Source organism: Girardinichthys multiradiatus, chromosome Y (assembly GCF_021462225.1).
Source record: "Girardinichthys multiradiatus isolate DD_20200921_A chromosome Y, DD_fGirMul_XY1, whole genome shotgun sequence".
Classification (NCBI taxonomy): domain Eukaryota; kingdom Metazoa; phylum Chordata; class Actinopteri; order Cyprinodontiformes; family Goodeidae; genus Girardinichthys; species Girardinichthys multiradiatus.
The window spans coordinates 16,810,752-16,824,739 of NC_061818.1; the positions used below are offsets into that span (position 1 = coordinate 16,810,752).

The following is a 13,988-nucleotide window of genomic DNA, read 5'->3' on the forward strand; positions in this document are numbered from 1 at the left end:
CCTTTAATACTGTTACTTCCTCAAATTCATCTGGAAGCTGGAATTTACTTGAAATGTAAAAAATGAGGGCTGCACAGTTGGTAGCACTGTTGCCTTTCAGCAAGAAGGTCCTGGGTTTGACTCCTGGCCAGGGGTCTCTCTGCGTGGAGTTTGCATCTTCTACCCGAGCATGTGTGGGTTCTCTCTGGGTACTCTGGCTTCCTCCAACAGTCCAAAAACATGACTGTTAGGTTAACTGGTTTCTCTAAATTACCCTTAGGTATGAATGAGTGTGTGCATGGTTGTTTGTCCTGTGTCTGTGCTGCCCTGCGATGGACTGGCGACCTGTCCAGAGTGTACCCTGCCTCTCGCCCACAGACTGCTGGAGATAGGCACCAGCTTCCCAGCGACCCACTATGGAAGAACTGGTATAAAATGACTGACTGTATAAAATGAACCTAAAACATCAGGACATTCACATTATAACTTAGAATAGTGCTGATGGCAGTTTTAATAAAACGTTTTCTACATCCTTGATAACACAGGAAGTACAGAATAACATTTCACACCTCATAGTAGGTACCCTGTAAGATCTGGGCCATGTGATTTTATATTATTTTCATAAAGAGTAGTCCTCTGATGTGGACATCAGCTGCTTGACATGAAAACACACACAGACACATATGTAGCGTTTTGATAACCTTCTAGGGACCTTCCACTCATTGCTATAACCTAGCCCAGACCCTGACTCCAATCCTAACCTAAACTCAATTCATACCTTAGTCCTAAACCCAACCATTAATCCACATAACCCATTTATCCTTGTGTGGACCAGGTAAAATGTCCACAGTGTTGGGGTCCTGTCAGGGATTGATCCACACAATGTTACACATACATGCGCATAAACACCCACTACTTCATAGCACAAAGACAGATCACATTTAGAGTATGTTGAGTAAGATCCCCTGACCTGACAAAGAATCTGGGTAGAAACAGTGAATGCAGTTAATAGGCTTATGAATGCCACTACTGAGTTATTAATAATGTGCAAGTAAATCTGATAATTTATCAGTGTGTTGTGAAGCTGCAACACAGGTTTTGTCACATTTTATTTGAGAGAGACTTGAGATCTTATTCCTTTAGGTTGAATCTTAATACTACTAAAAGCTAAAGTGTCAGACCAGGTTGGGTGCTCCTTTGAATAAAGACCAAAAAAAAAAAATGACATTACAGGACTTTTTAATCTGGGCTGTAATGTGCCTCCAAAAACATATTAAAGTGCTTAAACATACTGGCTGTGTAAGTAAAACACCATACAAATCCAAAGATTTATTGAGAAATTTCACTTGACTAAATGGACAGAAATACTGTGCAAAAAACCCCAAGACTCTTACGAGACAGCCACAGCTTTGCTTCAGTTAACTATTTAAATGTAGTGAAGGTTACAGTGGCTGTTAGGGTTCTTGTAAGTACAGTAAAGACAGGCACATACAGGTCAAAGGCTTGTCTGTAACAAGAAAAAACTATGTTTAGGTATCAGAACTTGGCAGGCTAGCCTATCATTCTTTGCTCACCCAGTTATTTACTTTTTAACCATTTAAACTCAACTTTAGGGTCTTAATAGTATAGTTTTTTAGCCAGAAGATACAAAAATCAATGATAGTGTATTTCATCTCAACTGAAACCTTCAGAGCTCTGTTGTATTTAATACGTAGGTCATTCCAGTGTGAACACACAAAGATGAGCTGCATGCTGTTCCTCTGGTGTGTGACTGTGTCCCCTTTAACTCTAGGCCTTCCTCTGTTTCAGCATTTCCATATACATGCGCAGCGACTTCTGGATGGATTCTTTGGTGATGAAGCTGACAAAGTTTTGGATGTCAGCCTCTCTGTTGGTCCTTAGTTTGTCAATCGTTGGGTTCCTCATCATGGACTTGGTGATCTGTCTGGCGTGTTCTGCAGGTGAACAGAAGAACAGTTAGTTTCTTCTATCATGTGGAAATAAATTATTAATTTACTTTTACAAAGTTATAACTTAAATTTAATTTCCAAACCACTGAAAAAAGGTGACGTCTAACCAGTCTCCATTCATGGGGAACATTTTTTAATTACGGCAGCTGGAAGTACGTCAAAAATGTTGTTTTTAGGAGAAAAACAAGTAGAGTACCACAGCTGGATAATAATCAAGGACAAATTTTGCTCAGCTATAGCCACTAAAACCTTTTAGGTCATCACACAAAATATTTAATCAAAAGTATGAATTTTTTAGAGATTAACCCAAAATGAAAAACATGCAAAAAAATAGAGCAGACCTCAATAACAAAGCAAAACATAAAATCCTATAAAAAGGGGACATATTCTATTTTTCATGACTGTAGGTTATAGTAAAGGCAATAAAGTTTGTCTATGCAAGAATATTTTGATTTCCATCCTTAGAAAAACAGTACAACTTCGCACATATAGTCTTTGCTTTTTCTTTTAAATTCACTGTAATTGTGTACAACGGTCTTTGATTGCAGTGAAAATACGATAAATGTTCACTGAAAACAGCAGGAGCACACATTATTGGCACCAATGGTAAAGATAAAACCCTTTCAAATAAAACAATCAAACTTTTAATTATAATACATTTATTCAGTGGGGAAAAAGTGAATAAACATTTTTTTTAATTATATAAAGCTTGTATTTACACTGTAGTTTTTTTTTTTTATGAATTGTAGAGAATAGTTTCTATGAATTTTCAATTAAGGATCGATACAATAATATAAGTGACATTTCTTTTAGTTGTTGGCCACCAGGCTGGACCCATATTTATTTTTAGACACCATCTACATGCCAAACTCAAATTTAAACACGTGAAGTCTCATAAACTCCAACCGAACTTTAATTGTCCTGTAGCTCTTAGATGCATCTCTCCTCCAACACCCTGAATCAAATAGCTCAACTACCTTCGCATCATGCAGTCAGTTTTTACAGAGTCTGCTAATGACCTTATTATTTATCCAGGGTTGCCTCTGCAGAGACTTCTAAATGTTGCAGGACACCAGCCCTCGAGGACTGGAGATGGAGGACCCTGTTCTACAGAGAGACAGACAGAGAGCAAACAGTAATGGTCTCACATCCCTCTGTCTGTATGCTATATGTGCTCCAACCTTGCGAAAGTTTAGAGAAGACAATGAGCTGTGTGGCAGGTGTGGCAATAACTGTGGCACAGATGATTTTGGGGAAAACAACCATTTCTCACAATGTGAGATTATCACAGTGAATTAATTCACTCAAATTAAAGTATGCATTTTCCACATATTTTCAACGTGAGATAATGCTGCTCTACAAGATGAATTCATATTATGGCCGGAAGTATTCTTTATACCAACAGACTCTGTTTTTATTTTTTGGTTTAGGGATGGAAACTGAATGACACAAACCTGACTACTGTACATGACTACAGTGTAAATAATAGGCAGCTTTTAAACAGACACCTGGCAATAATGTCCTGTGGACACCACAAGGGGGTGGTAATGTGCCAAACCTGTTTCGTGAATGTGTAGGCTGTGCAGGGAGGTGGTGTTGAGAGGGTGGAGGTGTTTCATATTCAGAAAAAAAATCAAAGTGACACAAAGTTCAGTCATTTGTTTAAAAGGAAGTTCTTCATTTTCCATTAGACCTAACAGTTTTTTTGACTTAGTAAATTGATCTAGTCTTGTTAGATCCTAAATATGTTGCTTGTGTCTAAATTTCTTTTTTATGTTCCTTTAAGAGAATGTTACCAAGATAAACTGTCTCTGAATCTATACCAAGTTAAAGCACCACAGTTGAAAAGAAAACAAGAGGTTCAGAGTTGATTTTGTGGTGATAACAGACACATTACCTGGAATAGTCAACCACTTGGTCATGGTCTGTGTGGCAACAGTGAAGACCTGATCTTCCGGCACCAACTGGTCCACCAGTCCTATTTTCAGGGCCTCTGCAGGCTTGTACAGCAGACCCAACTGCAGCGCCACCTCTGTGTTCCGGTGTCCCACTGTGTTGACCATAGTTTCTTTAAACCTGCAATGACACACATTGAATTGAGCAAGTTTTTCTTATATTCTCAGTGCACTAACATAGTCAGAACCCCTTACCAGAAAGGTGCTATTATGCCGAGCTGGGTCTCGTTCAGACCGATGGTGTAACGAGGGTTGTCCGCCATGATCCTGTAGTCACACGTCAGAGACAGCAGACAGCCTCCTGCTGGACTGGAGCCCTGTGGAGGACAACAGGACAGAGGCTGCAATAAAAATGTGGTTCTACAAAGTACCGACGCAGAAGGGCTGAATACAAATCAACTTCACAATTTGACATTTTTACTTGTAGTCTTCTGCTTATCCAGGACCGGGTGACGGGGGCAGCAGACTATGCTGAGATGCCCAGACTTCCCTTTCACAAGCTCCTCTAAGGTGGAGCCCAAGGCGTTCCCAGCACACTCGAGAGACAGTAGTCCCTCCAGCGTGTCCTGGGCCTCCTCCTGGTGGGACGTGCCTGGAACACCTCCAAAGGGAGGTGTCCAGAAGGCATGCAAAACAGATGCCCAAGCCACCTCAACTGTCTCCTCTCAATGTGGAGGAGCAGCTGCTCCTCCCAGATGGTTGAGCTCCTCACCCTATCTCTAAGGGAGTGCCTGGCCACCCTGCGGAGGAAGCTCATTTCAGCCGCTTGTATACAGGCTCTTCTTCTTTTGGTCATGACTCAAAGTTCATGCCCATAGGTGAGGGTAGGAACATCAGCCGACCACAAAGGACCGGCACAGCGTCCTCATTACCGCGGCGATCGCTACATTCTCCCCTCATTCATGAACAAGACCCCGAGATACTTGAACTCCTCCACTTGAGGTAGGAACTCCCCTCCAACCTGGAGAGAAAATGCTACCCTTTTCCGGTCGAGAACCTCATCCCAGCTACTTTACCATCCAGTGGACCCCAAACCAAACCCTCTCCAACCTTTGGCTGCACCTAGAAATCCTGTCCATGAAAGTTAGGAACTTTGGCATCTTTATTCCTCAAAAAGAAATTCCAAAGCAATGTATCATTTTTATTTAAATGTATAACTTTGTACAACTTTCTATTGACCCATCACATAAAATCCCCCAAAACCCATTTAAGTTTGAGGTTTTAACGTAAAGAAATGTGAAACACTTTAGCAATGCAACACAAGGACAATGGATTGGTTCATACTTACACCGATTGCTGCAATCGTGACCATGTTGGAGCCATAAAGTTTCAGCCACATCTCCTGCACGACCTTCCAGAACTCGCCGCAGTGCTCAGGGCTCTTCCCGTACATCTCTAAGATATCCAGGCCAGCAGAGAACACCTTGGGCTGGTTCTGGATTGGAGCAAGCCACAAACATGGGCAGGTTCATGGTAAGCTGTCAACATTTACAACAACACAGATCTGTACGGTACAGACAGTACCGAGGTGATGATGAGGCCTCGGCAGCCCTTATCCATCTCGAGCTTCTCCAAACTAATGCAGAGCTCGGTGAGGAAATCCAGGCTGAGGCTGTTGACTGGAGGACTCTGCATGTGCATCACTGCCACACCTGTAGACAGAGAAGAGTTGCTGATCTTTGGTATAAACACTGCAAACATGGAGTCCATGTTTTAATTCAATCATACCTTCCTATTTATAGATTTTTTCCAAAAAGCTGGTAGAACCGGTGTAATGATAACATGGAGAATTGCCTTTTCTTTTTACATAGTAGGGTCCTGACTGTAAATCACAGTCGGTGTCTTTCTATTCTTGCTGTGTAGGGATAAATATACCCAGGTACCCCGGCCTCCATCCACATCCCAAAACCATGCATGCTAGGTTTAATGGCAACTCTAAATTATCCTTATGTAATTTGTGACTGTGGTTGCATGTTTTGCTTATTTCCTGCATGTCTCTGTGATGGTTGTCTGTTCTGTTCCCCAACTTTGTTTTAGGTTTTGGGAAAGGCTCACCAATCAAACGTTCCAAGAATATAGAGTATACTTTTTTTTTAAACATTAATTTAGCTGTTTGATTGGAAGATTGAGGGAGCTAAATACAATGACATCCCGGAAGAAATCCTGTTAAGAGGTTGCAGAAGATTTGAGGGGCAGAGGTTCCCCTTCCAGCAGGCTAAGCATACAGACAACACTATAAGGTAATGGTTTAGATCAAATCATGGCCAAGTCAAAGTACAGACCTCCATCCCTTTGAGAATATGTGGCAGGACTTGAAGATTGCTCTTTACTGGAGGGATGTACAGGTCCTTCTCAAAATATTAGCATATTGTGATAAAGTTCATTATTTTCCATAATGTCATGATGAAAATTTTACATTCATATATTTTAGATTCATTGCACACTAACTGAAATATTTCAGGTCTTTTATTGTCTTAATACGGATGATTTTGGCATACAGCTCATGAAAACCCAAAATTCCTATCTCACAAAATTAGCATATCATTAAAAGGGTCTCTAAACGAGCTATGAACCTAATCATCTGAATCAACGAGTTAACTCTAAACACCTGCAAAAGATTCCTGAGGCCTTTAAAACTCCCATCCTGGTTCATCACTCAAAACCCCAATCATGGGTAAGACTGCCGACCTGACTGCTGTCCAGAAGGCCACTATTGACACCCTCAAGCAAGAGGGTAAGACACAGAAATACATTTCTGAACGAATAGGCTGTTCCCAGAGTGCTGTATCAAGGCACCTCAGTGGGAAGTCTGTGGGAAGGAAAAAGTTTGGCAGAAAACGCTGCACAACGAGAAGAGGTGACCGGACCCTGAGGAAGATTGTGGAGAAGGGCCGATTCCAGACCTTGGGGGACCTGCGGAAGCAGTGGACTGAGTCTGGAGTAGAAACATCCAGAGCCACCGTGCACAGGCATGTGCAGGAAATGGGCTACAGGTGCCGCATTCCCCAGACCTGGGCTACAGAGAAGCAGCACTGGACTGTTGCTCAGTGGTCCAAAGTACTTTTTTCGGATGAACGCAAATTCTGCATGTCATTCGGAAATCAAGGTGCCAGAGTCTGGAGGAAGACTGGGGAGAAGGAAATGCTAAAATGCCAGAAGTCCAGTGTCAAGTACCCACAGTCAGTGATGGTCTGGGGTGCCGTGTCAGCTGCTGGTGTTGGTCCACTGTGTTTTATCAAGGGCAGGGTCAATGCAGCTAGCTATCAGGAGATTTTGGAGCACTTCATGCTTCCATCTGCTTAAAAGCTTTATGGAGATGAAGATTTCATTTTTCAGCACGACCTGGCACCTGCTCACAGTGCCAAAACCACTGGTAAATGGTTTACTGACCATGGTATCACTGTGCTCAATTGGCCTGCCAACTCTCCTGACCTGAACCCCATAGAGAATCTGTGGGATATTGTGAAGAGAACGTTGAGAGACTCAAGACCCAACACTCTGGATGAGCTAAAGGCCGCTATCGAAGCATCCTGGGCCTCCATAAGACCTCAGCAGTGCCACAGGCTGATTGCCTCCATGCCACGCCGCATTGAAGCAGTCATTTCTGCCAAAGGATTCCCGACCAAGTATTGAGTGCATAACTGTACATGATTATTTGAAGGTTGACGTTTTTTGTATTAAAAACACTTTTCTTTTATTCGTCGGATGAAATATGCTAATTTTGTGAGATAGGAATTTTGGGTTTTCATGAGCTGTATGCCAAAATCATCCGTATTAAGACAATAAAAGACCTGAAATATTTCAGTTAGTGTGCAATGAATCTAAAATATATGAATGTTAAATTTTCATCATGACATTATGGAAAATAATTAACTTTATCACAATATGCTAATATTTTGAGAAGGACCTGTATATGGACTTAAAATACTGCTCTAAAAATTAAACAGCCATTTTCAAATAAGTTATTTCAGTAGCCAGTTATGCAGCTGTACTGCTAGACAGCAAATAATGTTATCATATGATCCTGTTTGTGTTGGTCTATGAGATAAAATGTGAATAGAACAAAAGGAAGTTTGTGACGGTGAAATGGCAAAATATGCTGAACATCATGGACCATAAGCTCATCAGGAGAGGTTCATGTTTAAAATCTCAGTCATCTTCAACCGCTTCTTCCATAGTGGGTCGCGGGGAAGCTGGTGCCTATCTCCAGCAGTCTATGGGCGGGAGGCGGGGTACATCCTGGACAGGTCACCAGTCCATCACAGGGCAACACACATACAACCATACACACACTCATTCACATACCTAATGGCAATTTAGAAAGACCAATACAGCCCAAACAGGGCTCTGGGAGGAAGCTGGAGTACCCGGAGAGAACCCAGGCATGATCAGGGAGAACATGCAAACTCCATGCAGAAAGACCTCCCGCCGAGAGTCGAACCCAGGACCTTCTTGCTGCAAGGCAAGAGTGCTAAAAAAAAACAAAAAAAACGATTTTACCCACAAAACTCACCTGTAGTTTGGTCATAATCCACCTTGATCTTGGGTGAGGTGGAGTTGTTCCTTTGAGTGATGAAGGTGGGAGATGCACACAATCTTCCATGACTGCTGCAGGAGAGAAGACCTTGAGAAAAAAACAAAACACAAAGACGAGCTGTCTCACCGTCTTTAAGGACATGTCGCATATTATTGTAAATGTGGAATACATTTCATTTACCATGAAAAATATTTCTACTCATAAAGTCAATGAAAATGTAAAAAAGGAAATGTCATTGTTTTCGCGTAAACATCTAAATAATGAAGCTCATAGGAATTGAATGAGCCCAATGAAAATACTCTATTTACAAGTTAACAATGTGGACTCCTATTAGCCGCTAACTTAGAATGATAGATAATAACCGCAGGAAAACTAAGCGAACTCTAGAGATCCGGGGGGTTGGAGGTAAAAGCGACGGTTTGCTGTGACCTTTGCTCCACTTTCTGTCTCTGACAGGCAGCAAAGCTGCAGCTGCTAGCAAACATGTCACATAAACCAAGAGGTAAAGAAATGACCAACCATGCATGTAGTAAAACTACATTTATAATTGCACGCAACCGGTGCCGTGGGCCAACCTGGTATAACAGCCTTGCTTCTCAGAGCAGCTCTCCAAGCCATTTTGCGTTGCAGGTAAGTCTTCTTCTTCGGTCCCGGTGTTGTGCGAAATTCTGTTCCCCTGAAATATTCTGTTCCCCCCCTGTGTCGGGAGCGCGCACTGCAGCCAGAGAGGCGGTTCCGACCGTCTTCACAGCTTTTCTGATCAATTTGTCGGTAAAACGACGAAACGTATTCATGTCAATGTGGTTACCTAATTTTTAATCAACAGCTCCTAGAAAAAATAAATAAATAAATATAAATTGAACCTGGTCTTGTGAGGTTGTTTTTGCACAGTTTCTTGTTGTTTGTCTTTTCCAACTTGTGTCATGTTCACTTTAACCTGACGGTCATCAGTCAGCCACCAAACACTGTCTTCCAACACGTCGTGTTTATTTCTACTTTTTTATTACTGATATAAAACAATGGATGCTCACTCTGTTGGCTTCCTGAAGAGATGAGAGTGTAGCTTATTTTTCTGGTAAATCGCGTTCTAATGTAAAATATGACAAAATACTGGATTTATAAAAGACATTTTACTGCTTTGATAATGGTACTGTCTGATGTTATTTTGTTTAAAATAATCTGCTCTAGTATTATTTAAGTATTTTACATATTCCTATATTAAACATACTGTCCCTGTCATGTATGAGAACATATTTCCTCTCTTTTAAAAAGAGGGGAAAATATTTATAGGAACATCATAGAGGAACACAGTATTCCAGCCTGACGCTCACACCTCGTAATGTTTTGTTGCCCCATGGGACAGGGATTAACCAATCACCTTATATTTTGAGTGGGTCATTCCTCACATCATACACAACTATTCTTGTTAATGTGGACACATTTACTCTTTATTTGCCTGAATTACAGGGGGGAACAGAATATTTCAAACAGCTGAAATAATTAGTTCCCCCCCTATAACATGGGAACAAATTATATTTTCAACAAGTCCTTCACTGTGTTTATTCCTCTCATCATGGACAACAACTCCTGTGAATTTGGAAACATTTGCTCTTTATAGGCCTGAGATACTTTGGAGGAAATGTGCAGTTATATTGTTTTAAATTTCAAAGTTGTTACAGTATTTTGCTAATCTTTGGTCTTACATTTGCAGTCTGTTAATACATTTATTGCTATAATCGTGAAGGATTACAACATCCAGAATACAGGTCTGGCTTCTTTTATTGATTCATTTGCAATGACAGCAAGTAAAAGGTATATCTCATGCATTCTATGTGTTTATGTGTGAGTTTTCCATGTGGTGATAACAGTTTTGAATCAATGATAAGATAATATGTTATTGGTTGTGATATTTATTCTTGAATATATATTACCAGATTTTGCTGTAGCACTTAGAACAAATTCTAATCTTGGTACGTTGTTTGTATTACTAAACATACATTTTTGGTTGGTGACATCAAAACATGTTTACAGCTTTTTTAAAACCACAGATGAACCCAATGGATTATGAAGTAATTCTGGGAATTAATAATCATCACAACCACTGGACATTAGTGGTAAGAATTTGTTTTTATATTTTAAAGATATCTTATAGAATAGTTATGTCATAAGCAAAAGCCACATGAAGACTGTTGATTGCACACTTATTAGGTGATCTACCCACAAGACAAAATATCTTTGTTCTTGGATCCACTGGGGGAGTCAAAGCAAGACATCCAGAAATGTTTGCAAAGCTCAAGGTATGGGTAGATATGAAACGTTAACTTAAGCATTAAATTCAGATGACGGTTCTTCTTATTAATATACCTATATTAACAGGACATTTATGAGGAAGAAGGGATGCAGTGTGTCAAGGTGGACATGTGATACTGTCAAACAGCCCAAACAAGAGGAAAGTACATCATGTGGAGTATTTGCATTGAAGGTCCATTCAAATTTTCACACAATGTATGATTATGATGTGTATTTTGAAACATTTAAACTTTCTTATTAATTTAAAGCCATTAAATAAAGCTTTATATGTCAGTTTGCAGAAAGACTCCTTGCAAAAGAGGCTGTGGATTTCCCTGTTTCCACAGAGGCGGTTAACAGCCTCAGGTTTGACATTGCTGTCAGACATCTCCTTAACAGTGGTGAGAAATCTAACATTGTTCTACCAAAATATTCTTATTTTAAAGTTTGCAATAATTGTTATCATGATTACAATTGTTTGCACTTGTTGGTACAAAGATAGGAGTACTTAGCCAAAAATAACTACATTGACAATAGGGTCTGCAATAACATTTGTTTAAGAAAATTTTTCCTTTGTCCACAAATAAATAAATACAACCATTATATTTTCTGTTGTTATTAAACTTCATAATGCTACTTTGATCACTAATTATGTCCAAACGTGGTACATTCTCATAGACAGCTCCTAAATAAATTGTGTTTGTGTTTACCACATCCTGTTTAAGTTACCAGATAGTAACCAGATTTGCATCTTGAAGCAAGTCACTGAGCTCCACAGACAAACAAACTATGAATCTCAAAAGATTTGCAGAGTGAATATGCAAAAACAAAAAAACTGTATGTATAGGTATATTTTTATACTTAACAAAATTATAGAATTATTCAAACATGTATTGTTAGGAGGTTAAATGGAGAGGACCTAAACTGTAATTTTAACTTGCATAAGCAAGCTCTGATAGGATCCTGCCGTCCTGCGGACCGAAGTTGGAATAAGAAGGAATAGAAAATGAATGGATGTTATAATTGTAAACAGATGTTTTTGCTGAAAATGCCTTATATTATTTGTCCTTTTTCTAGATCCAACGTGAGATGTGCCTGAGGTGGTTTCATCAGGCATGTGTGGAAAGCCCACAAACAGAAAACACATTTAAGTGCTTTGCATGTTCTTTTTAGGTTTGTGTGTCTGCTGTGGTGTGCTTGTTTGTTTAGACTTTCTCTAAAAGTCAATAAATTACATTTTGAAAAATAAGCGTGATATTTTTCTTCACAAAACTTTTGTATAAGGTAACTATGGGAAGAAAAGACCCAAAGTCTCAAAATGCACTAAATGTAACATCCATGAATCCTGTAAGTTATTTTGTTCCCATGTTATAGAGGGGGAACTGATTATTTCAGCTGTCTGTAATATTCTGTTCCCCCCCTGTAACTCTGGCATATAAAGTGTGGCTTGGAAAAGACAAACAACAAGAAACTGTGCAAAAACAACCTCACAAGACCAGGTTCAATTTATATTTATTTATTTATTTTTTCTAGGAGCTGTTGAGTAAAAATTAAGTAACAACATTGACATGAATACGTTTCGTCGTTTTACCGACAAATTGATCAGAAAAGCTGTGAAGACGGTCGGATCCGCATCTCTGGCTGCAGTGCGCGCTCCCGACACAGGGGGGAACAGAATATTTCAGGGGAACAGAATTTCGCACAACACCTGTTTTGTGTTTTGTTGAAACAGCGCCCTCGTATGCCCGGTCAGAATTTGGCAACAAAATGACTTCGAAAGCCGTAGTTAGTCTTAAAAACATGACAAAATTTGAATTTACGGAAAAAAAAAAAATCCTCACAAATTTCTCATAAAAAATCTCCCTAATCCAAAACCTGGTCAAAACTGAACATACCAACTCAATATTTGGCGAAATGTCTCTTAGCAAGCCATAGAGAAACCACACACTGTGTCACTGTTAACAATTCTGGATGAATATTTGATTACTCTTCTTGTTTATTTAAAACATTTATTTTACAAATTTTTTTCTATATACGATTTTATTAGTAAATACCTCAAATATATGAGAAGAACCCGACTACACACATGGATTGGATCAGGATGGTGCTTACCTGTTTGTCTTTGTGCAGATGTTTTTCTAGAAGAGCTAAGCAATCAGGAGAAGGTTTTGTCTAAAAAAAAGAGAAACTTTACAAGAGTCCCATACCATCTATTTTGTACATATTGCAGAATTTTACTGTCTAGTCAAGCCTGTATGTAGTATCCTGCTAGCTTTTTTAACAGCTGAAACTTATTTAACCCTTCCACGCATAATAGGCACTACAGTGGACAGCTGCCTTCTATGCAAACACCTTGCATAAGTTTGGTTGTGGCATACTTGCATATGGATCAAAATATGCTGATGCCACACTACTGGTGGAGGTCCAAGGAATAATATATAAAAGAACATTTTCATGAGTAATAAATGAGTACAAAGCAGTAGAAGGCTGATTATTTAGTCTGTTGACATTGGGATGTTTATTTTCAAGCTTTGTTCAGCTGTGACAAAAAATGTCCTCTATCAACCATTTTTTTTCTGCAGTCGGTTTGCACCTCCAAAAAGCTAAAATACTTCCCAAAAGAGCAGGTTCCTAGATGAGTATTCTGATCCATAAGCCACTTCTTTGGACTCTTTGAAATCTATACACTGGCACATATTGGACAGTAGATGTAAGTTCATAAAAAATTTATTTGAATGCATATGGCCATCAGTTAGCCAGAAACATTATATAAATATTGCAGTCAAAAGTTTGAAGTAGTGATTATCTGTTGTGAGTAAATTGCAATTAATCATGTGTTCATTGAAGTCATGGACATCATGCATCACTGGCTGTATTCCCCTGAAAGCTTTACTATTGCTGTATTCAAATCTTTCTTGCAAATACTTCAATGGCAGTCGATGCTCATGCAGTAAAACATTTTTTGCGGATTAGTGAAATTGCATGAGCTAAAATTAATGCATTCATCTTTATAATACTGAAGTGCAGTGCATGACATAAAAGTCTTCGGGTATGGCAGTTGAGTATAACATCTTAGTCAAATATGTATGCTCCTAGTAACGCTGCCAAAGGCTAATCGGTCTCATCTAATTACCTTTCAGAATTGTGCCACCAACCTGCTTTCTTCTTCATGTGGATCAGCAAATCTGCTTTGTGGTGTTTAGATTGTCTTGTGACCCCTGAGATTTTTCAAGTAAGATGACCAAACCACGACAAGAG

At 39.5% G+C, this 13,988-nt stretch overlaps 1 protein-coding gene across 1 annotated transcript; it reads right to left on the bottom strand.

Moving 5' to 3' along the window:
• Positions 1-1,293: 1,293 nt before the first annotated feature.
• LOC124863715 (enoyl-CoA delta isomerase 1, mitochondrial-like) lies at positions 1,294-9,142 on the bottom strand. Its single transcript, XM_047358166.1, has 7 exons — positions 9,017-9,142; positions 8,418-8,528; positions 5,429-5,556; positions 5,193-5,339; positions 4,100-4,221; positions 3,847-4,025; positions 1,294-1,934 (listed from the first exon to the last, which is right to left on the bottom strand). Exons 1-7 carry the CDS (start codon positions 9,057-9,059, stop codon positions 1,768-1,770), a joined length of 897 nt encoding a protein of 298 aa, XP_047214122.1. The 5' UTR covers positions 9,060-9,142; the 3' UTR covers positions 1,294-1,767.
• Between the last annotated feature and the right edge of the window lie 4,846 nt (positions 9,143-13,988).

Coding starts and splice junctions, on each gene's coding strand:
- LOC124863715 (XM_047358166.1), bottom strand. CDS start 9,059: ATGGCTTGGAGAGCTGCTCTGAGAAGCAAGGCTGTTATACCAG. Junction 8,529..9,016: donor AAGCAAGGCTGTTATACCAG/GTTGGCCCACGG, acceptor TTTTTTCTCAAG/GTCTTCTCTCCTGCAGCAGT. Junction 1,935..3,846: donor CAAGTGGTTGACTATTCCAG/GTAATGTGTCTG, acceptor GTTCACCTGCAG/AACACGCCAGACAGATCACC.